The 23052-nt window shown below is 40.0% G+C and overlaps 1 protein-coding gene across 1 annotated transcript in view; it reads left to right on the top strand.

Annotated features, from left to right (window-relative positions):
- The window catches only part of CCDC170 (coiled-coil domain containing 170), a 90840-nt gene that overhangs the window by 21074 nt on the left and 46714 nt on the right, over nt 1-23052 (top strand). The window contains exon 6 of the mRNA XM_050788865.1: nt 21923-22240. Coding sequence (XP_050644822.1) covers nt 21923-22240 — 318 coding nt within the window. The remainder of the gene's footprint in view (nt 1-21922; nt 22241-23052) is intronic.

Raw genomic sequence — 23052 nt, 5'->3', positions numbered from 1 at the left:
TGAATAAATGAAAATCCCTTTTCCTATGGCCACACTTCGAGTGGTTAAGGACGTTTATTATGGATTTCTAAGTCTCTTCTTCTGGCTAAACAGCCTTAGATCTTTCAAACTTTTCTTATTTGAACCCTCCTTCTTATTGTCTGTGAGGTTGGGGGAGTTCTAGTCTCTGGATGAGGAATTAAAATGAAAATAATAAACACCAAATAATATCTGCTCATATTATAAAAAATTAAAGCTGGGCTGGGGATGGTGGCATATACTTGTAATCTCAACACTTTGGGAGGCTGAGGCTGGAGGATCACTTGAGGCCAGGAGTTCAAGACCACCCTGGGCAACATAGTGAGATCCCTATCTCTATAATAAAATGAGAAGCTGTTTATAAGACTCCTACAAAATGACGTGTTTTAACTGTTTCTCTTTTTTAGTTCTTTTGAAAATTACCATTAAGACTTTAAAGTGGCCAGCCGTGGTGGCTCATGCCTATAATCCCAGCATTTTGGGAGGCTCATGCCTGTAATCCCAGGCAGATCACTTGAGGCCAGAAGTTCAAGACCAGCCTGGTCAACATGGTGAAACGCTGTCTCTACCAAAAGCGCAAAAATTAGCTGGGCATGGTAGTGCATGCCTGTAATCCCAGCTATTGGGAGGCTGAGGCACAAGAGTCACTTGAACCTGGGAGGTGGAGGTTGCAGTGAGCCGCGATTGAGCCACTGCACTCCAACCTGGGTGACAGAGCGAGACCCTGTCTCAAAACAAAAGACAAACAAAACTAAAACTTTAAAGTAATACAATTTTATTCCTGATTCATCAATTTGAGGCAGTATTTGGCAAAGACTTTCTGCTATAATATATGAAGATTTCATGCCTCCTAATTTTTTATTATTGCTACATGATACTTGAATGTATTTAATGGGTACATGTACTATTTTGTCACACGCATAGAATGTGTGAGGATCGAGTCAAGGTATTTAAGGTCTTCATCACCTTAAGTTTTTATAATTTCTATGTGTTGGGAACATTTCAAGTCCTCTCTTCTAGCTATTTCAAAATATGTAATACATTGTATACAGTATAGTCACCCTACTCTGCTGACTAACGTTAAAGCTTATTTCTTCTATCTAATTGTATGCTCATATCCATTAACCAACCTCTCTTCATCCCTCCTCCCACCCACTCACCCTTCCCAGCCTCTGGAATCTATTTTTCTACTCTAATTCTATGAGTCAACTCTTTTATTTCCTGCATATGAGTGAGAACATGTGATATTTGTCTTTCTGGGCCTGGCTTATTTCACTCAACATAATGACTTCTCATTCCATCCATGTTCCTGCAAATGACATGATTTCATTTTTTAATGGCTTAGTAGTAGTCCATTGTGTATGTATACCAAATTAAAAAAATCTATTCAGGCTGGGTGCGGTGGCTCACACCTGTAATCCCAGCACTTTGGGAGGCCGAGGAGGGCAGATCAAGAGGTCAGGAGATCGAGACCATTCTGGCTAACATGGTGAAACACCGTCTCTACTAAAAAATACAAAAAATTAGCCAGGTGTGGTGGCAGGCACCTGTAGTCCCAGCTACTCAGGAGGCTGAGACAGGAGAATGGCGTGAACCCAGGAGGCAGAGCTTGCAGTGAGCTGGGATTGCGCCACTGCACTCCAGCCTGGGTGACAGAGCAAGATTCCGTCTCAAAAAAAAAAAAAAAAAAAAAAATCTGTTCATCCATTGGTGGACACTTGGGTTGATTCCATATATTTGTGATTGTGACTAGTGCTGCAGTAAACATGAGTGTGCAGGAATCTCTTTGTTATGCTCACGTTCTTTCCTTTGGATACTCAGTAGTGGGATTGCTGGATGTGTGGTATTTACATTTTTAGTTTTTTTGAGAAATCTCCATACTGTGTTCCATAGTGGCCATAATAATTTACATTCCCACCAACAGTGTTACAAAAGTTACCTCTTCTCTGTATCCTTGACAGCATCTGTTATTTTTGTTTATTTGTTTTTGTCTTTTTAATAATAGCCATTCTAACTGGAGTTAGATGATATCTCATTGTGGTTTTGATTTGCATTTCCCTGATGATTAGTGATGTTGAGAATTTTAAAAACACACCTTTTGGGCCAAATCCCAGCACTTTGGGAGGCCAAGGTGGGTGGATCACCTGAGGTCAGGAGTTTGAGACCAGCCTGGCCAACATGGCCAAACTCCATCTCTGCTAAAAATACAAAAAATCAGCTGGGTGTGGTGATGTACACTTGTAATCCCAGCTACTTGGGAGCTGAGGCAGGAGAATCGCTTGAGCTTGGGAGGTGTATGTTGCAGTGAGCCGAGATTGCACCACTGCACTCCAGCCTGGTGACAGAGTGAGACTCCATCTTAAATAAATAAATAAATAAACCTTTGGCCATTTGTATGTCTTTTGTGAAATGTCTATTCATGTCCTTGCCCACTTTTTATTGAGATTAGTTTTTTTTTTTTTTACTGTTGAGTTGCTTGAGTTCCTGTGTATTCTGGATATTAGTACCTTGTTGGATAAATAGCTTGCAAATATTTTCTCCCATTCAGCAGGCTATTTCTTCACTCTGTTGATTGCTCCTTGTGCTGTGTAGAGGCTTTTTAGTTTAATATAGTCTCTTTTGCCTACTTTTTTTTTGTTGCCTGTGCTTTTGAGATCTTAGCCATAAAATATTTGCCTAGCCAATGTCTTGAAATGTTTCCTCTGTATTTTATTCTAGTAGTTTTATAGTTTTAGGTCTTATGTTTAGGTCACTAATCCATCTTGAGTTGATTTTTGTGTATAATGAGAAAGATAGTGACCTAGTTTCATTCTTCTGCATATGGATGTCTAGTTTTCCCAACACCATTTATTGAAGAGGCTGCCTTTACCCGAGTGGATATGCTTGGCACATTGTTGAAAATCGGTTGGCTATAATTATGTGGATTTGTTTTTTCGTTCTTTATTCTGTTCCATTTAGTGTATTTGTCTATTTCATAACAATACCCTGCTGTTTTGTTTATTATAGCCTTGAAATATATTTTGAAGTCAGTTAGTGTGATGCCTCCAGCTTTGTTCTTTTTGTTCAAGATTGCTTTGGCTACTTAAGGTCTTTTGTGGATCAATAGAAATTTTATGATTTTTTTCTATTTCTATGAAAAATAATATTAATGTTTTGATAGGGAATACAGTTAATCTGTAGATTACTTTGGGTAATATGGTCATATAACAACATTAATTTATCTTTTCTTTCTTTCTTTTTTTTTCGAGACAGAATCTTGCTCTGACTCCCAGGCTAGAGTGTAGTGGTGTGATCTTGGCTCACTGCAACTTCCACCTCCCAGGTTCAAGCGATTCTCGTGCCCAGCTTCCTGAGTAGCTGGGACTACAGGCGCATGCCACCATGCCTGGCTAATTTTTGTATTTTTAGTAGAGACAGGGTTTTGCCATGTTGGCCAGGCTGGTCTTGAACTCCTGGCCTCAAGTGATCCACCTGCACTGACCTCCCAAAGTGCTGGGATTATAGGCATAAGCCACTATGCGCAGCCAACAACATTAATTATTCTGATCCATGAGCATGAGATGTCTTTTCATTTGTTTGTGTCCTCTTTAATTTCTTTCATCAGCGTTTTGTAGTTTTCCTTGTAGAAGTCTTTCACTTCCTTGGTTAAATTTATAAATTATTTTATGTTTTTGTAGCTATTGTAAATGGGATTACCTTCTTGATTTCTTTTTCAGGTAGTTCATTGTTAGTGTATAGAAACACTACTGATTTTTGGATGTTTATTTTGTATTCTGCTACTTTACTGAATTTACTTATAAATTTTAAGAGGTTTTTTTGGAGTCTTTTGGTTTTCCTAAATATAAGATCATGTTGTTTGCAAAGAGGGACAATTTAACTTTCTCTTTTCCAATTTGGATGTCATTTATTTCTTTCTCTTGTCTGATTTCTCTGGCTAGGATTTTCAGACACATAGAGATGTTCATAGTCATCTCTGAGGATCTTTTGTGTTTCTGTGGTATCAGTTGTAATGTCACCTTTGTCATTTCTGATTGTGCTTCTCTGGTTCTTTTTTTCTTGATTAACTTGACTAGTGGTCTGTCAATTTGGTTTATCCTTTCAAAAAAGAAACTTTTCATTTTGTTCATCCTTTTATATTTTTTTGGTTCTGAATTTTATTTAGTTCTGTTCTGATCTTAGTTATTTCTTCCATTAGCTTTGGGTTGAATTTGTTCTTGTTTTTGTAGTTCCATTAGGTGTGATGTTAGGTTGTTAATTTGAGATCTTTCTGTGTTTTTGATGTATGCATTTAGCACTATAAACTTTCCTCTTAACACTACTTTTGCTGTATCCCAGAGGTTTTGATATGTTGTATCTTTATTTTAATTTGATTCAATGAATTTTTAAATCGTGCTTTAATCTCGTTGTTTACTCAAAAGTCGTTAAGAAGCAGGTTGTTTAGTTTCCATGTGCTTGTGTGGTTTTGGAAGGTTTTCGTGGTGTTGATTTCTAATTTTATTTCACTGTGGTCAGAGAAGATACTTGGTATGATTTAGTTTATTTTTAAATGTATTGAGACTTGCTTTATGACTGAGGCATGTGTTCAATGTTAGAGAATGTTCTGTTTGCAGATGAGAAAAAATGTACATTCTGTGGTTGTGGGGTGCAGTATTCCGTAGATGTCTGTGAGGTCCGTTTTGTTGAAAGTCCAGTTTAAGTCCAGAGCTTCTTTGTGAGTTTTCTGACTTAATGATCTGCCTATTGCTGTCAATGTGGTGTTGAAGTTTCCATGATTATTGTATGGCTATCTCTTTTCTTAGATCTATTAATTGTAGTATTTTATAAATCTGGGTGCTCTGATACTGTGTGTATATATATTTAGGATAGTTAAATCTTGTTGAATTGAGCCCTTTATCATCATGTAGTTCTTTTCTTTTTCTTCTTACTGTTGTAGGTTTAAATTTTGTTTTATCTGATACAAGAATGGCAACTTTTGCTCTTTTCTGTTTTCCATGTGTGTGATGAATATTTCTCCATCCCTTTACTTTAAGCCTGTGTCTGTTATTACATGCAAGACGGATCTCTAGAGGAAAGAGAACGTAGGGTCTTGTTTTTTAATCCAATTTACCACTCTACATCTTTTAAGTGGAGCATTTAGGCCATTTATGGTCAAAATTACTGTTGATATGTGAGTTTTTGTTTCTGTCATAGTGTTGTAAACTAGTTGCTTTGTAGTCCTTTTTTAAAGTAAAAAAATTTTAATTTTTATTTATTAAAATTAAAAAAAATTCTGTGGGTGCATAGTGGGTGTGTGTATTTATGGTGTACATGAGATATTTTGATACAGCCATGCAATGTCTAATAATCATATCATGAAGAATAGTGATATCCATCCCCTCAAGTATTTTTTCTTTGTGTTACAAACAATCCAATTATATTCTTTTAGTTATTTTAAAATGTACAGTAAATTATTATTGACTATAGTGCTTTGTAGTCTTTTTTAAATTTTATAATTAGATTCAGGGGGTACATGTGCAGATTTGTTTCATGGGTATATTGTGACCCTGGGGTTAGGGTACGAATGAATCCATCATCTAGGTACTCAGCAAAGACCCAACAGGCAGTTTTTCAGCCCTTGTCACCCTCCCTCTCTCCCCTCCCCATGAGGGAACTTTCTTTTTTTTTTTCTTTTTTTCTTTTTTTTTTAATTATTATACTTTAAGTTCTAGGGTACATGTGCACAAGGTGCAGGTTTGTTACATATATATACATGTGCCATGTTGGTGTGCTGCACCCATTAACTCATCATTTACATTAGGTATATCTCCTAATGCTATCCCTCCCCCCTCCGCACTCCCCACAATAGGACCCGGTGTGTGATGCTCCCCTTCCTGTGTCCAAGTGACCTCATTGTTCAATTCCCACCTATGAGTGAGAACATGTGGTATTTGGTTTTCTGTTCTTGTGATAGTTTGCTGAGAATGATGGTTTCCAGCTGCATCCATGTCCCTACAAACGACACGAACTCATCCTTTTTTATGGCTGCATAGTATTCCATGGTGTATATGTGCCACGTTTTCTTAATCCAGTCTGTCACTGATGGACATTTGGGTTGATTCCAAGTCTTTGCTACTGTGAATAGTGCCGCAATAAACATACGTGTGCATGTGTCTTTAGAGCAGCATGACTTGTAATCCTTTGGGTATATCCCCAGTAATGGGATGGCTGGGTCAAATGGTATTTCTAGTTCTAGATCCTTGAGGAATCGCCACACTGTTTTCCACAATGGTTGAACTACTTTACAGTCCCACCAACAGTGTAAAAGTGTTCCTATTTCTCCACATCCTCTCCAGCACCTGTTGTTTCCTGACTTTTTAATGATTGCCATTCTAACTGGTGTGAGATGGTATCTCATTGTGGTTTTGATTTGCATTTCTCTGATGGCCAGTGATAATGAGCATTTTTTCATGTGTCTGTTGGCTGTATGAATGTCTTCTTTTGAGAAGTGTCTGTTCATATCCTTTGCCCACTTTTTGATGGGGTTGTTTGTTTTTTTTCTTGTAAATTTGATTGAGTTCTTTATAGGTTCTGGATATTAGCCCTTTGTCAGATGAGTAGATTGCAAAAATTTTCTCCCATTCTGTAGGTTGCCTCTTCACTCTGATGGTAGTTTCTTTTGCTGTGCAGAAGCTCTTTAGTTTAATTATATCCCATTTGTCAATTTTGGCTTTTGTTGCCGTTGCTTTTGGTGTTTTAGACATGAAGTTCTTGCCCATGCCTACGTCCTGAATGGTATTACCTAGGTTTTCTTCTAGGGTTTTTATGGTTTATGGTTTTTATGGTTTTAATTTTCATATAAGGAGTAAGGAAAGGATCCATTTTGAGCTTTCTACTTATGGCTAGCCAATTTTCCCAGCACCATTTATTAAATAGGGAATCCTTTCCGCATTTCTTGTTTTTGTCAGGTTTGTCAAAGATCAGATGGCTGTAGATGTGTGGTATTATTTCTGAGGGCTCTGTTCTGTTCCATTGGTCTGTATCTCTGTTTTGCTACCAGTACCATGCTGTTTTGGTTACTGTAGCCTTGTAGTATAGTTTGAAGTCAGGTAGCGTGATGCCTCCAGCTTTGTTCTTTTGGCTTAGGATTGTCTTGGCAATGCGGGGTCTTTTTTGGTTCCATATGAACTTTAAAGCAGTTTTTTCCAATTCTGTGAAGAAAGTCATTGGTAGCTTAATGGGGATGACATTGAATCTATAAATTACCTTGGGCAGTATGGCCATTTTCACAATATTGATTCTTCCTATCCATGAGCATGGTATGTTCTTCCATTTGTTTGTGTCTTCTTTTATTTCACTGAGCAGTGGTTTGTAGTTCTCCTTGAAGAGGTCCTTTACATCCCTTGTAAGTTGGATTCCTAGGTATTTTATTCTCTTTGAAGCTATTGTGAATGGGAGTTCATTCATGATTTGGCTCTCTGTTTGTCTGTTACTGGTGTATAAGAATGCTTGTGATTTTTGCACATTGATTTTGTATCCTGAGACTTTGCTGAAGTTGCTTATCAGTTTAAGGAGATTTTGGGCTGAGACAATGGGGTTTTCTAAATATACAATCATGTCATCTGCAAACAGGGACAATTTGACTTCTTCTTTTCCTAACCGAATACGCTTTATTTCTTTTTCTTGCCTGATTGGCCTAGCCAGAACTTCTAACACTATGTTGAATAGGAGTGGTGAGAGAGGGCATCCCTGTCTTGTGCCAGTTTTCAAAGGGAATTTTTCCAGTTTTTGCCCATTCAGTATGATATTGGCTGTGGGTTTGTCATAAATAACTCTTATTATTTTGAGATACGTTCCATCAATACCGAATTTATTGAGCATTTTTAGCATGAAGGGCTGTTGAATTTTGTCGAAGGCCTTTTCTGCATCTATTGAGATAATCATGTGGTTTTTGTCTTTGGTTCTGTTTATATGCTGGATTATGTTTATTGATTTGCATATGTTGAACCAGCCTTGCATCCCAGGGATGAAGCCCACTTGATCATGGTGGATAAGCTTTTTGATGTGCTGCTGGATAAGGTTTGCCAGTATTTTATTGAGGATTTTTGCATCGATGTTCATCAGGGATATTGGTCTAAAATTCTCTTTTTTTGTTGTGTCTCTGTCAGGCTTTGGTATCAGGCTGATGTTGGCCTCGTAAAATGAGTTAGGGAGGATTCCCTCTTTTTCTATTGATTGGAATAGTTTTAGAAGGAATGGTACCAACTCCTCCTTGTACCTCTGGTAGAATTCGGCTGTGAATCTGTCTGGTCCTGGACTTTTTTTGGTTGGTAGGCTATTAATTATTGCCTCAATTTAAGAGCCTGCTATTGGTCTATTCAGGAATTCAACTTCATCCTGGTTTAGTCTTGGGAGAGTGTAAGTGTCCAGGAAATTATTCATTTCTTCTAGGTTTTCTAGTTTATTTGCATAGAGGTGTTTATAGTATTCTCTGATGGTAGTTTGTATTTCTGTGGGGTCGGTGGTGATATCCTCTTTATCATTTTTTATTGCATCTATTTGATTCTTCTCTCTTTTATTCTTTATTAGTCTTGCTAGAAGTCTATCAATTTTGTTGGTCTTTTTAAAAAACCAGCTCCTGGATTCATTGAGTTTTTGGAGGGTTTTTTGTGTCTCTGTCTCCTTCAGTTCTGCTCTGATCTTAGTTATTTCTTGCCTTCTGCTAGCTTTCGAATGTGTTTGCTCTTGCTTCTCTAGTTCTTTTAATCATGATGTTAGGGTGTCAATTTTAGATCTTTCCAGCTTTCTCTTGTGGGCATTTAGTGCTATAAATTTCCCTCTACACACTGCTTTAAATGTGTCCCAGAGATTCTGGTATGTTGTAGCTTTGTTCTCATTGGTTTCAAAGAACATCTTTATTTCTGCCTTCATTTTGTTATGTACCCAGTAGTCATTCAGGAGCAGGTTGTTCAGTTTCCATGTAGTTGAGTGGTTTTGATTGAGTTTCTTAGTCCTGAGTTCTAGTTTAATTACCCTGTGGTCTGAGAGACAGTTTGTTATAATTTTTGTTTTTTACGTTTGCTGAGGAGTGCTTTACTTCCAACTATGTGGTCAATTGTGGAATAAGTGTGATGTGGTGCTGAGAAGAATGTATATTCTGTTGATTTGGGGTGGAGAGTTCTGTAGATGTCTATTAGGTCCACTTGGTGCAGAGTTGAGTTCAATTCCTGAATATCCTTGTTAACTTTCTGTCTCATTGATCTGTCTAATGTTGACAGCGGGGTGTTAAAGTCTCCCATTATTATTGTATGGGAGTCTAAGTCTCTTTGTAAGTCTCTAAGGACTTGCTTTATGAATCTGGGTGCTCCTGTATTGGGTGCATATATATTTAGGATAGTTAGCTCTTCGTGATGAATTGATCCCTTTACCATTATGTAATGGCCTTCTTGGTCTCTTTTGATCTTTGATGGTTTAAAGTCTGCTTTATCAGAGACTAGGATTGCAACCCCTGCTTTTTTTCATTTTCCATTTGCTTGGTAGATCTTCCTCCATCCCTTTATTTTGAGCCTATGTGTGTCTCTGCATGTGAGATGGGTCTCCTGAATACAGCAAACTGATGGGTCTTGACTTTTTATCCAATTTGCCAGTCTGTGTCTTTTAATTGGACCATTTAGTCCATTTACATTTAAGGTTAATATTGCTATGTGTGAACTTGATCCTGTCATTATGATATTAGCAGGATATTTTGCACACTAGTTGATGCAGTTTCTTCCTAGCATTGATGGACTTTACATTTTGACATGTTTTTGCAATGGCTGGTACCTGTTGTTCCTTTCCATGTTTAGTGCTTCCTTCAGGATCTCTTGTAGGGCAGGCCTGGTGGTGACAAAAATCTCTAAGCATTTGCTTGTCTGTAAAGGATTTTATTTCTCCTTCACTTATGAAACTTAGTTTGGCTGGAAATGAAATTCTGGGTTGAAAATTCTTTTCTTTAAGCATGTTGAATGTTCGCCCCCACTCTCTTCTGGCTTGGAGAGTTTCTGCCAAGAGATCTGCTGTTAGTCTGATGGGGTTCCCTTTGTGTGTAACCTGACCTTTCTCTCTGGCTGCCCTTAACATTTTTTCCTTCATTTCAACTTTGGTGAATCTGACAATTATGTGTCTTGGAGGTGCTCTTCTCAAGGAGTATCTTTGTGGTGTTCTCTGTATTTCCTGAATTTGAATCTTGGCCTGCCTTGTAGTCTTAATTGTATAATTGCTTCATAGGGTTTGTGAACTTTGTACTTATGTGTGCTTTTATGGTCTCAAGTATTATTCTTTCATTTCCATGTTTAGAACTCCTTTGAGCATTTCTTGTAGGTCTGGTCTGGTGGTGATAAATTCTCTTAGTGTTTGCTTGTCTGGGAAAGGCCGTATTTCTCCATTCATGAAGCTTAGTTTTGTATTAAATTCTCAGCTGGCAATTTTTTTCTTTTAAGGAGGCTGAAAATAGGACCTCAATCTCTTCTGGCTTGTGAAGTTTCTACTGAGAAGTCTACCATTAATTTAATGGGTTTTCCTCTATAGGTAACTTTGCCCTTTTTTCTAGGGGCCTTTAAGATTTTTTCTTTCTAACTAACCTTGGATAGTCTAATGACTATATGCCTTGGGAATGGTCTTCTAATATACTATCTCATAGGAGTTCTTTAAATTTCTTGAACCTGGATGTCAATCTCTCTAGCAAGATTAGGGAAAAATTTCTGAATTATTCCCTCAAATCAGTTTTCCAAGTTGTATACTACTTTTTCATCTTCTCTTTCAGGAATGCCAATAAGTTGAAGGTTTGTGAAGATTTGGTCAAAGCCATATTTCTCAAAAACTCTGTTCATTTTTAAAATTATTTTTAAAATTTTATTTATGTCTGGCTGGGTTAATCAGAAAGACTGGTTGTCAAGATCTAAAATTCTTTCTTCTGTTTAGTGTAGACTATTGTTAAAGCTTTAACATTATTTTAAATTACTTTGGTGATTTTTTTTCAATTTGAACAGTTCTATTTGTTTTTTTTCTTAATATGGGATCTAATCTTTCATATCCTGAATCATTTTTCTGGTTTTTTTTTTTTTTTTTATAATGGATTTCAAATGTCTCTTAGATGTTACTGACTTTCCTTGAAATCCATATTTTGAATTCTTTATCTCTCATTTCAGATATTTTGTTCTGATTAAGATCCATTGTGAGAGAGCTAGTGCAATGCTTTGGAGGTGACAAAACACTCTGGCTTTTTGTACTGCTGGAGTTCTTGCAATGAGTCCTTCTCCTCTCAGGGAGATGTTGCTTCTTATTTTTGAATTTGCTATTGTTTGAATGGGACTTTCTTTTTTAAATTCTTTTTTTCTCTTAGGGGTATGGCTGTGATATATGTTATGTGTGATCATTTGGCTTCATTTCTGGATGCTTTCAGGGGGCTGTATTTTGGCTGTAAGAACTAATTAGAAGGACTGGTTGTCAAGATCTGAAATTCTTTCTCCTGTTTAGGTATTCTGTCTTCTGTAGGACTGGGGGTGCAGAGGTCCTGGGGGGCTTATTTTGTGGACTAGCACTAAGCCCTTCTGGTAGTAGATTTTGTATTTGGTAGTGCAGTTGAAACTGAAGTCCAGTAAATGTTGCTTAAGAGTAAGAGCTGGCAGGTAGGCTGATGTCCAGTGAAAGCAGGTGCCTTGACGTGTTTTTGAGGAGGGGTGGGTGGGAAGAGATGGTGTTGGGGTGTAGGTGTGCTAAAGCCTTAGGGGAGGGGCTGGGGAGTGTCCTTGCTCTTTGACCTGAGGCAGCAGAAATGTGATTTGCTTCCCTATCAAATCCCTGTTGCAGGGCTTGTGACTTTGATTTCATAATGGCTTAGTCCTTTGGTTTTTGGCCACAATGTGACTGCAGGCCACAAGTATGCCCCTCTGATGACTACCACCAAAATGGGCTCAGGGGAGAGTCTCTTCCCCCAGACCAGAGCAGGTACTTTCATGGTTTGTCTGTCCTCCATTTCCGGGATGGTTCCATTCTGTGTAGGGAAGGGGAGGTGGTCTCTGCCCTTTGTAAAAGCCTGAGCAGCATAGGGCTCACTTTTAGCATGGTAGAGCCACTGTGAAGAGCACAAAAAGTACTGTGTCCAAGTATGTGCTCACTGGCCCCTGGTGGGAAGAACCACTCTTGTGTCCATAACTGCATAAGTGTGGTGCAGATGACCCCTCTCTACGTATCTTCCATGGCTATGGGACTGCCTCCTTTAGTACTTGGCACCTTACCTGTGTTTCCTTTGTCCCAACAGGGACTTGGTGGGCTGTGCTCCCTCTCCCTTAGAGGTATCCCATGTTGAGGGTTAAATCTCCAGGGATCCAGCAGCTCCTTGGGGCCTACCAGTCCCCTGCACCTGTGAAAGTCCAAATGAGTTGTGGGGAATGTTTGCAAGAGATCTAGTGGTGCAGTGACTCAGGGGTGAAGAGTCCCTGGGCAGGACCGTTTCCCACTATGGGTGCATGACCAGTATGATGCCCATGGTCTCAGCTCAGGTGTGAGGGGAGTGTGAGTATGCCTACGTGAGCTGGCCACTAAGTTCTCTGTACTTGGGAAGTTCTCAGATTGCTCCCAATAGTGTTGCCCTGGATCACAAGGGCAGAGGGGCTCACCAGCAGTTTAAGAGTCAAGGGATTGTCAGAGAGGTGAGTGGAGCAGAGAAATCCTCCCACCTACCCTTTCTGCGGGGCTCTGAGCTTCTCGGGGGTCAATCTCTGCCAGGCTCTTGCGGCTTTCTTTTTCTGCAACCCAGCTTCTTCCTGTGGGCACTCTGACAGGTCCTGATTCATTTCCTTCAGTTTTCCATTCAGAATTTGTCCATTCACTAGTAACTTTGATCTTCTTTCTGAGGAGAACTGGCTTGCAATGTCCCTAGTCCGCCATCTTGGAGAGTCCTATTGCGCTCCTTTGGAGGCATCATATTTCCTTGCTTTTTCAAGTTTCTTGTGTCTTTATGTTGGCATCTGTGCATCTGGTGTGACAGTCACTTCTTCCAATATTTTGGGTTTGCTTTTGTAGGGGAGGATGTTTTCCTGGAGATGCATCTATGATGTTGGTTGGGTAGGACACTTTGGCTCTGATTTTGGGTGTGTGCAGCAGTGCAGTTTCCTAATTTGTTTAGCTGTAAATAGTGTCATTGGTGTCTGTTATTTCCTCAGGAGCTTAGGGTGTGGTTGTTGGTGGAGTTGTGGGAAGTTTTGTTGGGGACAGGGGTACCAGGTGGGCCAGTCCTCAGGCCCTGGTGGGAACAGCAGTGGGCCAAGAGTGCCTGTCCTTAGGCCCCAGGGTGGCATTTGCTTGCACTGGTCTTAGGAGGTCTCGGCAGGTCTATACTGGCAGTGGCAGTGGCAGGTGGGTCTTTTGGTCCCTGGGCAGCAGTGTGGCATGGGCTATCATAATATCAGTCATGGGACAATGCTTTGGCTCTCAAGCTGTCTGTGCTGGTGTTGGCAATGGCTGTGATGGCTGGGCAGGTCAGGCCCTGCCCCTGCAGGTTGTGTGTGTGGATGGTGCCATCTGTGGTGGTAGCAACAGGGTGAGTGAGTCCATCTTCAGGTCCCTGGTAGAAGTGCTCGGGTGCTAATGATGGTGGATGTGGCAGAGTAATCCCCAAGTCCCCGGATGGTGTTTTCATGCTCTGGGATGGGGGTAGGGGCAGAGCAAATCCAGGTGAGCCTGTCCTTAGACTCCCTGGTGGTGCCTATCAGCACCGGCTGTGATGTGCAAGGGTCGGGTGATTCCTGGACTCCTGGTGGAGTGCTTTGATGGAGGAGGTGGTAGCTGCAGTGGGGCCCTGCTGCTGGAGAAGGTGGGATTGCTTTTAGTGGCTGCAGCTGTAGGCGGGCAGCTGTGGAGCACATGCTTTGGCCCCAGTTGGCACCTATGCGTTGGGGAGCCTGTCCTTGGGACACTTGTAAATGTGAGATGGTGGCCTGCTGTTAGTGGGCTGGGGTTGCTGCAGTGGCTTGGCTTTGGCCCTGAGAGCAACAGCCAGCTGAAGCAGCAGCTGCAGGTGGGGTATGGCAGTGGGGCTCCTGGGATGTGGAGATGCGGGGGCTGTTGGGCCCCAAGGCAGGGTGATGTCTGGTGGAGGCTGGCTCTCAAAATGGCATCTTGCTGTAGCTGCCTAGGACTCAGGGGGGTGTTTAGGATTCAGTCTGAGCTCCCTCTCTGGAGCAATGCCATTGTGCGGTCTGCAGACAGCTACCTATGTTGGTCTCTGGGCCTGTGAGGGGCTCTCTGGTGGCTGGGACTGGAGGAATCCATGATGGGAATATGGACGCTGCAGGTCTCTCGCTCCCCTTTCCCTGCACTGGGGAGCTTCTCTGTGCTCCCAGCCAGCCCTGGCCAACCAAGCAGGCTGCTTCTCTTCCCTCCCTTCCTTGCCCTAGGAGTTCCTGTCAGTTCTCTGTTGAATTCCAATGTTCTGTCTTTGATGATCTATTCAAACTGTGATTATCTACTCACTGTTTTATTCTTCTTTGTCGGGGGGCAGCTGATAGATGCCTCTAGTCCGTCATCTTGAAGCCCCACCCCTTGAGAATTTCTAATGCCTCTTATTTTTTAGCCTTTTCTTTCTATAATACTTCCTGGTTTTTATCATATTATTGTATTTGCCTTGTCCAAGTTTACATTCTATTCTGTAGCTGTAACTAAGTCTTCAGTAGTTTGTCTTTAGGTTCATTCTAAAAATTTAAAATCAGTTAAATCCATATGTTAAATAACATGATTCTATAACTATTTTTATTAGGGGTCTAATCTCAGCATGTGATGCTGAGCACATTCCATTTTGCTGTGTCCCTTTTGCAATTTCCAGATGGGAACTGTTGATGGTCCTCCAAGCACCGTCTGATCAGTTCAGGGCGAGTGTCTGCAGGGCTGTCGTGAAGCCCAGGAACACACTGGCCTCTTGGGCAGCTAAATCTGTTGTCAGCTAGTACTGATTTGGTCATTGTTGAGAATTTCAAACTTAAGCTGGATTCTAATTTTCCACAGTTGATGATGCCATGGGGAAAGCTCAGATTTGGAGAGGGTCTTCTTCAATTTGAAGTAAAATGTTTCTCTGAAGGTTCCATTCTATTGGCTCACGGGCCTGAGAAGGAGAAACCTAATCCTCCTTCTACATGAGTCTTCCAAGCATTTAAATACATCTGCAGGATAAATGTTCCAGTTCTTTTAACGTTTCCTCTTAGAACATGATTTCAAGACTTTTGCCATTCTCCTTCCTAAACTCTGAATGTGCATTTTTTTTCAAACTATCTTTGGGGAAGAATAGTTTTGTCTTTATTTCCAGTCCATTGCTGACAAATACTTCTACAAAATACAATAAAATGAATTAATAGAAAAAAATTATTTAAATTCTATAAAATGAATTAATAGAAAAAATTATTTAATAAGATACACCAAGCACAAGTTCAAATTTTTAAGTATTAGAAGCCACAGACATAAAATTAAATTTCAATAATGGAAATCAGAATAAACATGGGAGAAATAATAGAATTACCCAAATTGTGCACAGTCTTCTTTGTATGTAGGAGATTAGTGTAATGAATTACTAGTATCACTAGTATACTCATAGCCTTCCTTTTGTTATTCTTTAGTCATAAGTTTTATTATGACTAGAATTCCCTGCATTAAAGTTCTGCATACACACTTTGAATGAATACTGCTTATGTTAGTATTTAAAGTTTGTGACAATGAGCTAGCTTCTTGCTGGTTCACTTAGGTAATCTTGGTTGGACTGGTGACAATGTCGCTTTCAGTGCCTGTTGTACAGGAATTTTTATTTTTATTTTTTTTGAGACTGAGTTTTGCTCTTGTTGCCCAGGCTGGAGTGCAATGGTGCAATCTCAGCTCACCACAACTTCTGCCTCCCGGGTTCAAGTGATTCTCCTGCCTCAGCTTCCTCAGTAGCTGGGATTATAGGCATGTGCCACTACACCTGGCTAATTTGTATTTTCAGTAGAGACGGGGTTTCTCCATGTTGGTCAGGCTGGTCTTCAACTCCAGACCTCAGGTGGTCAGCCTGCCTCGGCCTCCCAAAGTGCTGGGATTACAGGCATGAGTCACTGCGCCTGGTCCCTAGGAAACTGTTTTTATATTTTACTTTTCAGATACTTACAGTAGAAAACAAATCTAACAGAGGTTTGTTGAGAATAGGTTTTAAAGCAATTTCAACAAGCTCAATATATTTGTAGGTACCTTGAATTCAAATTAAACTATTGTAATTTCAGCTTTCCTTCTTTTTCTGTTTATTTTTTCTTAAAAATATTTGATAGAGACGGGTTTCACCATGTTGCCCAGGTTGGTCTCAAAAGTTCTATTAGTTTATTTTGTAAAGGTATAGTTAGGTTTAAACGTGATGAAATTCTTTTGAGGAAAGAAATGGGTTCTGGATTTTATATACTTATTTAGATTACAGTTGGCAAACCAGCCTTAAATTATCACATCTGTAGCATGTTCCTTCAGTGTATAACAGATAGGCAACTCTCACCACTAGCCACTTACCACACGAGTCTAACAATACTTCGTTCAAAATGGTTCATACTTCTTTCAAAAATGGAGTACAGGCTGGGCGCGGTGGCTCACACCTGTAATCCCAGCACTTTGGGAGGCCGAGGCAGGCGGGTCACAAGGTCAGGAATTCAAGACCAGCCTGACCAACATGGTGAAACCCCATCTCTACTAAAAATACAAAAATTAGCTGGGCATGGTGGCACGCGCCTATAACCCCAGCTACTCGGGAGGCTGAGGCAGGAGAATCGCTTGAATCCAGGAGGCAGAGGTTGAAGTGAGCTGAAATCATGCCACTGCACTCCAGCCTAGACGACAGAGTGAGACTGTCTCAAAAAAAAAAAAGGAGTCTATGGTATTTAGATGTTGCATCAGTGTCAACTTGCTGTAGAAATTGCTAATCTCTTACCCTCAATTTCTGAAACGATCTTGTTGGGACTGGGAACAGCAGGTGCAGGAGTGGTATCAGATTGTAAATTTGAATAGTGCTGTCCAAGGAGGGTTTTATCTGTATTAAAGTTTGAATCCCAGAACTGAAGGCCAGACTTCAGGCTTGGTGTAATTCAAAGGAAATAGAGCAGGATATCACCTCTCTGATTCTGAATACTTTTGTGAATGCAGCCCAAGTTTGGGAGGGGGGAATGTGTGTGTGCATGTGCGTGTATATATTTGTGCTCATATCACTGTTAACTCAACACTTAAAATGGACTAAAATTCCCTGGTGTTTTCATAGTTGCCAGTATTCTATCACATCTTCCTTTCATTTCTGACCCCTGGCTACAGTTCCCTTCTCTAGAGGTGATGAGAATTGGTGGTTGCTTGTGCATGTTTCTAGAGATATTCTTTTCATAAAGGTACAAATGGTACTGTACTATGTACCATTGTTATTTGTATAGATGCACTATTAGACACCTCACTTTCTTCACTAACTGTATCTTGGAGAGTCGTTCATATTGGTATATAAAAAACTGCCCCATTTATTTTCAAGACTACATCATTTTCTATAGTATGGATGTCTCATATTTAAGAAGTTACATATCAACGAATATTCATGTAGTAGCTTGTCTTTTGCTATATTATAATGGGATAATTGCATATTCCTCATTTTCTATATTTAGTGACCTTTCTTATAGATACATTCTCAGGACTGGAATTGCAGGGCCGAAAGATACGTGCATATTAAATTTTGTTATGCATTTATGCCAACAATTTATACCAAAATTATACCTGTTCACACTTCCACCAGCAATGTATAAGACTGCCTGTTTGGGGGAATTTCTGAGTTTTTTTGTTAATCATAACTGCAGTAGGTAGAATTAACCAACTGATTTTTTTATTTTATAAAATTGATCTAGGATTGAAGGAATTAAGCTCAAGCCAGAGGTTCTCCGTCCTGATGATAATCATTGTATTTTTGAGTGGCAATTTGATCTCATGTGTGTCTAAATCCATAAAATAGCAACAGAACAGGAATCAATTGTTTTTTAAAAAACACAAACCTTTGAATGGTTTCATTACTTGATGCAGACTCACATATTTAAATGGGAAGGTAAATTGAGTGCCATGATCATACTATTTATAAAAGTTTTTGTTAAAAGTAATTTTGAAAGGATCATTTTACATTTGTTGCACGAGTCAGACTGAACCTAAAGATTTAATTATAAAAAGTTTTTAAGTGATCTCCATCACAGTCTATAGGGCCTGCTCTCTTGTGACCCCACAAGACTGTGGAGGTCAGTCTTGCTTTTGCTCACAGGAAGCCACTTGTTTCTTGTCCTCTATGTCAGTGTGGTCTGACAGCAATCCCCAGGTCCTGGCCAGTGGTACTGATGTCACATGATTTCATGCCGCTTACTTCGGCGTATCCTTGAGGTAGCCATGGAACCAGACTCCACTCTGGTGGCGTTCTCCTGATAGCTGCACAAGTAATTGCATTTGCAGTCTGAGGACATTTATTTCCAGAAGATCAGCCCTGTGCCCCTGAATCCTGCAGCACTTAATCAGAGCACTAAAGGAGCGGCCATCCCCAAGGCCTTGTCACTCCGGCTCTCGAGTCCTGCATTTGATACAAGAAACAGCTCAGTGTTCACTGAGCTGAATGTGCCTGGAAAACAGAAACCCAACCTGCTTACAGGCAGCACTGTATTCTGTGAGCACAAACTAATTTTGGGATTTTCACTAGACATAAATGTTGATGCCTAGGTTTAAAAAGAAAAAGTTCTTTGGATTTGTTAAGAGAAGATTGTTTTGGCCCTTTTCTCGAAGTCGGTGGAACAATAATGATATTGGGGTAGAAAAATTCCTCATAGTTGCAATGTTTTAATTGTGTTTATTGGTCTTGTGGTGTTAGCTGCCAGTTGAGTCGTCGACTCCAAATTGACAGTAACTCCAAAGGTCACAAGCATCTGAGATATTTTTTGTGTATTTTGAGGGTCTTTAGTGAATATATAATATTCCATATGGTTTTGGAATTCTAAAGCAATTAGGATTAATTTCCATCCTGGCATCACTGAATTTAGGACCTCAGTTTTCTAACTACACAGCAGACTATGCAGTCGACCCTCTGCATCCACAAGTTCCACATCTGTGGATTCAACCAACTGTGGATAAAAAAATATTTGGAAAATAAAACAATACAAATAACAAAACAATAATAAAAATAATACAAATAAAAATAACACATAACAGTTATTTACCTAGCATTTACAGTGTATTTGGTATTACAAGTAATCTAGAGATGATTTAAAGTATACAGAAGAACGTGAGTAGCTTATATGAGAATATTATTCCATTTTATATGGGAGACTTGAGCATCCTCAGTTTTGATATCTTCCGGGGTCCTAGAACCAATTCCCCAAGGATACCAAGGATCGACCATAGTTTCCAAGTAAAATATGCACCCAATTTATTATCACCATTACTGATACTAGTTACTCTAATTGAGCAAGTGAGAAGCTATTGTATTATGATCTGAAGAGAAATCTGTAAACCGTTAAAATACTGAATTTGTGATAAAGTGTCCTTGACTCTACTTTAAGTACTGTCATTTAATTAGCAGCAACAGTGAGGCTTCTCTATAGAGATAACTAGTTTAGCAAAGGAAAGGGGAAACCAAGACCTTGAAAAGCAAAAGGCATTTTACAAAATAGATTCCATAATTAGTTATTACATCTCTGAAAAGGGCAGGCTTCTCTAACTACATATCTACTCTGTGACTTTTCTTTCAAATTGATGCCTGAGGCTCCCTTGATTTTAAAAAAGTCACCATAATGAAAAAAAATAAGATGTTACGTTTCCTATAAAAAATAGGAACTAGTGTTTCAAGCTATCCTTTTTCCTGTTTCCAGCTGTTAATGGAGAGAAATTTCTTTTAAAGCCCAGTTCTAATGCAAAAGAGATGATTGCATTTTAACTGGCAGCCTGAAATGTTATCAGCTCATTTAGATGTAGTCTGTTATTTAAAGATACTGTGTTTCTTTTTAGTGCTTTTTACCTCTAACATACGATTTTTAATAATTTTTTTAAACCAGTTAACTAGGCAGCGATACTATAGCAATGCTAGTTAACACGCTGCTTAATATTTCTTAATGTGAATTCATGTATTTTGGAACTTGATGTTAACAAATAATTTTAAGAAATCAATTTAAAAGATGCTCACGCCTATAATCCCAGCACTTTGGGAGGCCGAGGCGGGCAGATCACCTGAGGTCGGGAGTTCAAGACCAGCCTGACCAACATGGAGAAACCCCGTCTCTACTAAAAATACAAAATTAGCTGGGCATGGTGGCACATGCCTGTAATCCCAGCTACTTGGGAGGCTGAGGCAGGAAAATTGCTTGAACCCAGTACGCGGAGGTTGTGGTGAGCCAAGATCACGCCATTGTACTCCAGACTGCGCAACAAGAGCGAAACTCCATCTTGGGAAAAAAAAAAAAAGATTCTTCTTTGGTGCCTCTGTGGGCCATTCTAGATTATGATAAATAGAATGAAGTGCACAGGTAACCTTTATATCCTTCATTACTTTTCTGAAACTAATTTCACATGTTATGTTCTTTTGTTGTTGTTATTTTGAGACAAGGTCATGCTGTGTCACCAAGGCTGGAGTGCACTGATGCAATTACTGCTCATTGTAGCCTCGAATTCCCAGGCTCAAGCAATCCTCCTATCTCAGCCTCCCAAGGAGCTGGGACTATAGACACGTGCTACCATGCATGGCTAATTATTTTATTTTATGTAAGATGGGGGTTTACCAAGTTGCCCAGGCTGGTCTCCAACTCCTGGGCTCAAGAGATCTTTTGTCTTGACCTCCCAAAGAGCTGGGATTACAGGTGTGAGCCACTGTGCCCAGCCCATATTATATTCTTTAAGATTATTCTTCTAAGTATGATACTTTCCCTCTACTTTTAATCCTCCCACCTACCAAATGGCTAGTTGTTTCTGTTTCCTTTCTTCAGGTTCTTTCTGCATTAATTTTGTCTTTATGAGACAAGGGGATATGCAGTGAATATTGGAAGTCAATGAATATTTTTATGCAATGATGTTTTTATGAGAATATTCCTCTATTATTTAAAATAGTATTAAAGGGGCATCTTTATTCAAATAATTGTTAGTGCCTAGCTAGGACTCTGAGAGCTTACTGTTTATTAAAAATCAATTTCCATATACACCAAGCTTGAGAAAGATAGTTCTATAAACATATTCTATATATGGACTGAATCTACTAATATGTTATCCAATGATTTGTTTTTGTTAACTCTTTCCAGTGTTCCACACAGAAAAGGCTTATGTGTCAAAGTTTCCTTCCTTTTTCTAATCCAGATTTTATATTTTATATCCCTTCTCTGTTTTTCTTTTTTTTTCTTTTTTTGATGGAGTCTTGCTCTGTTGCCCAGGCTGGAGTACAGTGGAGTGATCTCAGTTCACTGCAACCTCCACCTCCCGGGTTCAAGCGATTCTCCTGCCTCAGGCTCCCGAGTAGCTGGGATTACAGGTGTGTGCCACCACGCCTGGCTAATTTTTGTATTTTTGTTTACTAGAGGTGGGATTTCACCATGTTGGCCAGGCTGGTCTCGAACTCCTGACCTCAGCGATCCACCCACCTCGGCCTCCAGAATGCTGGGATTACAGGTGTGAGCCACCGCGCTGGGCCCCCTTTTCTGTTTTTAAGACACCTAAATTTTCCTGACATACCACTGGGATTTAATAACTTTATGAGGAGACTATAGGGAACTTGGAGTTAAAAATGGAAGAAGTAATTAACCCAACCCCTTGTAGTCATTAGCAGGCTAAGTCAATGAATTTGCTATAGCAAATGCAGGTGTACCCTGTTGACTACTAATGTTATTGTCTTCACTTTCTGTAATCATTTTAGGACCTGCTCAGTGCTGTAGAAGCAAAAAAAGCTCTTGAAAGGGAAGTTAAGATCTTCCAAGAAAGGCTGCTTGCTGGCCAGCAGGTCTGGGATGCCTCAAAGCAGGAGCTGAGCCTCCTGAAGAAAAGCTCTTCTGAGTTGGAGAAGAGTCTGAAGGCAAGTCGGGATGCAGTCACAGCCTCACAAAGCCAGTACTCCTCATTTAGGGAGAAAATTGCAGCCCTCCTTAGGGGCAGATTGGGCACGACTGGGTCCACTGAGGACACCATTTTGGAGAAGATTCGAGAAATGGGCAGCCAGGAAGAAAGCAGGGACCAGGTGAGTGGGTCATGGCTATTTACAGACATCTTAAGAACAGTGAGCTCATTCATTTAGCATGCTCAGTGACTGTATTAGTCTATTCTCACACTGCTATAAGAAATACCTGAGCCTGGGTAACTTATAAAGAAAAAGAGGTTTAATGGATTCACAGTTCCGCATGGCTGGGGAGGCCTCACAATCGTGGCAGAAGGCAAAGGAGGAGCAAAGGCACATCTTACATGGTGGCAGGCGAGAGAGTGTGCAGGGGAACTGCCCTTTATAAAACTATCAGATCTCCTGAGAGTTATTCTCTATTACAAGAACAGCATGGGAAAAACTCACCCCCATAATTCAATTACCTCCCACCAGGTCCCTCCCACAACATGTGGGGATTATGGGAGCTACAATTCAAGATGAGATTTGGGTGGGGACACAGCCAAACCTTATCAGTGACTTATCTCAATTAGCTAAAAGCATCGCTTAAGGCCAGGCATGGTGGCCTAGGCCTGTAACACCAGTTCATTTGGAGGTCAACGTAGTCACTTGAGGCCAGGAGTTTGAGACCAGCCTGAGCAACATAGTGAGACCCCTCTCTTTACTAAAAATAAAAATTAAGTCCCAGCTACTTGAGAGGCTGAAGTGGGAGAATTTCTTGAACCCACGAGTTTGAAGCTGCAGTGAGCTATGATTGTGTCTCTGCACTCCAGCCTGGGCTACAAAGCAAATCTTGTCTCTAAAAAAAAAGTATCATTTAAATGTGGTTGTATTACTTTCCATTTCAATAGAAAGGCATGGGAGTCCCACAAGCCACATCTAACTATGATGCAGGT

Source organism: Macaca thibetana, chromosome 4 (genome assembly GCF_024542745.1).
Source record: "Macaca thibetana thibetana isolate TM-01 chromosome 4, ASM2454274v1, whole genome shotgun sequence".
In the NCBI taxonomy this organism is placed as follows: domain Eukaryota; kingdom Metazoa; phylum Chordata; class Mammalia; order Primates; family Cercopithecidae; genus Macaca; species Macaca thibetana.
The sequence above is the reverse complement of the archived record's forward strand: the minus strand, read 5'-3'. Positions and strand labels throughout refer to the sequence as shown.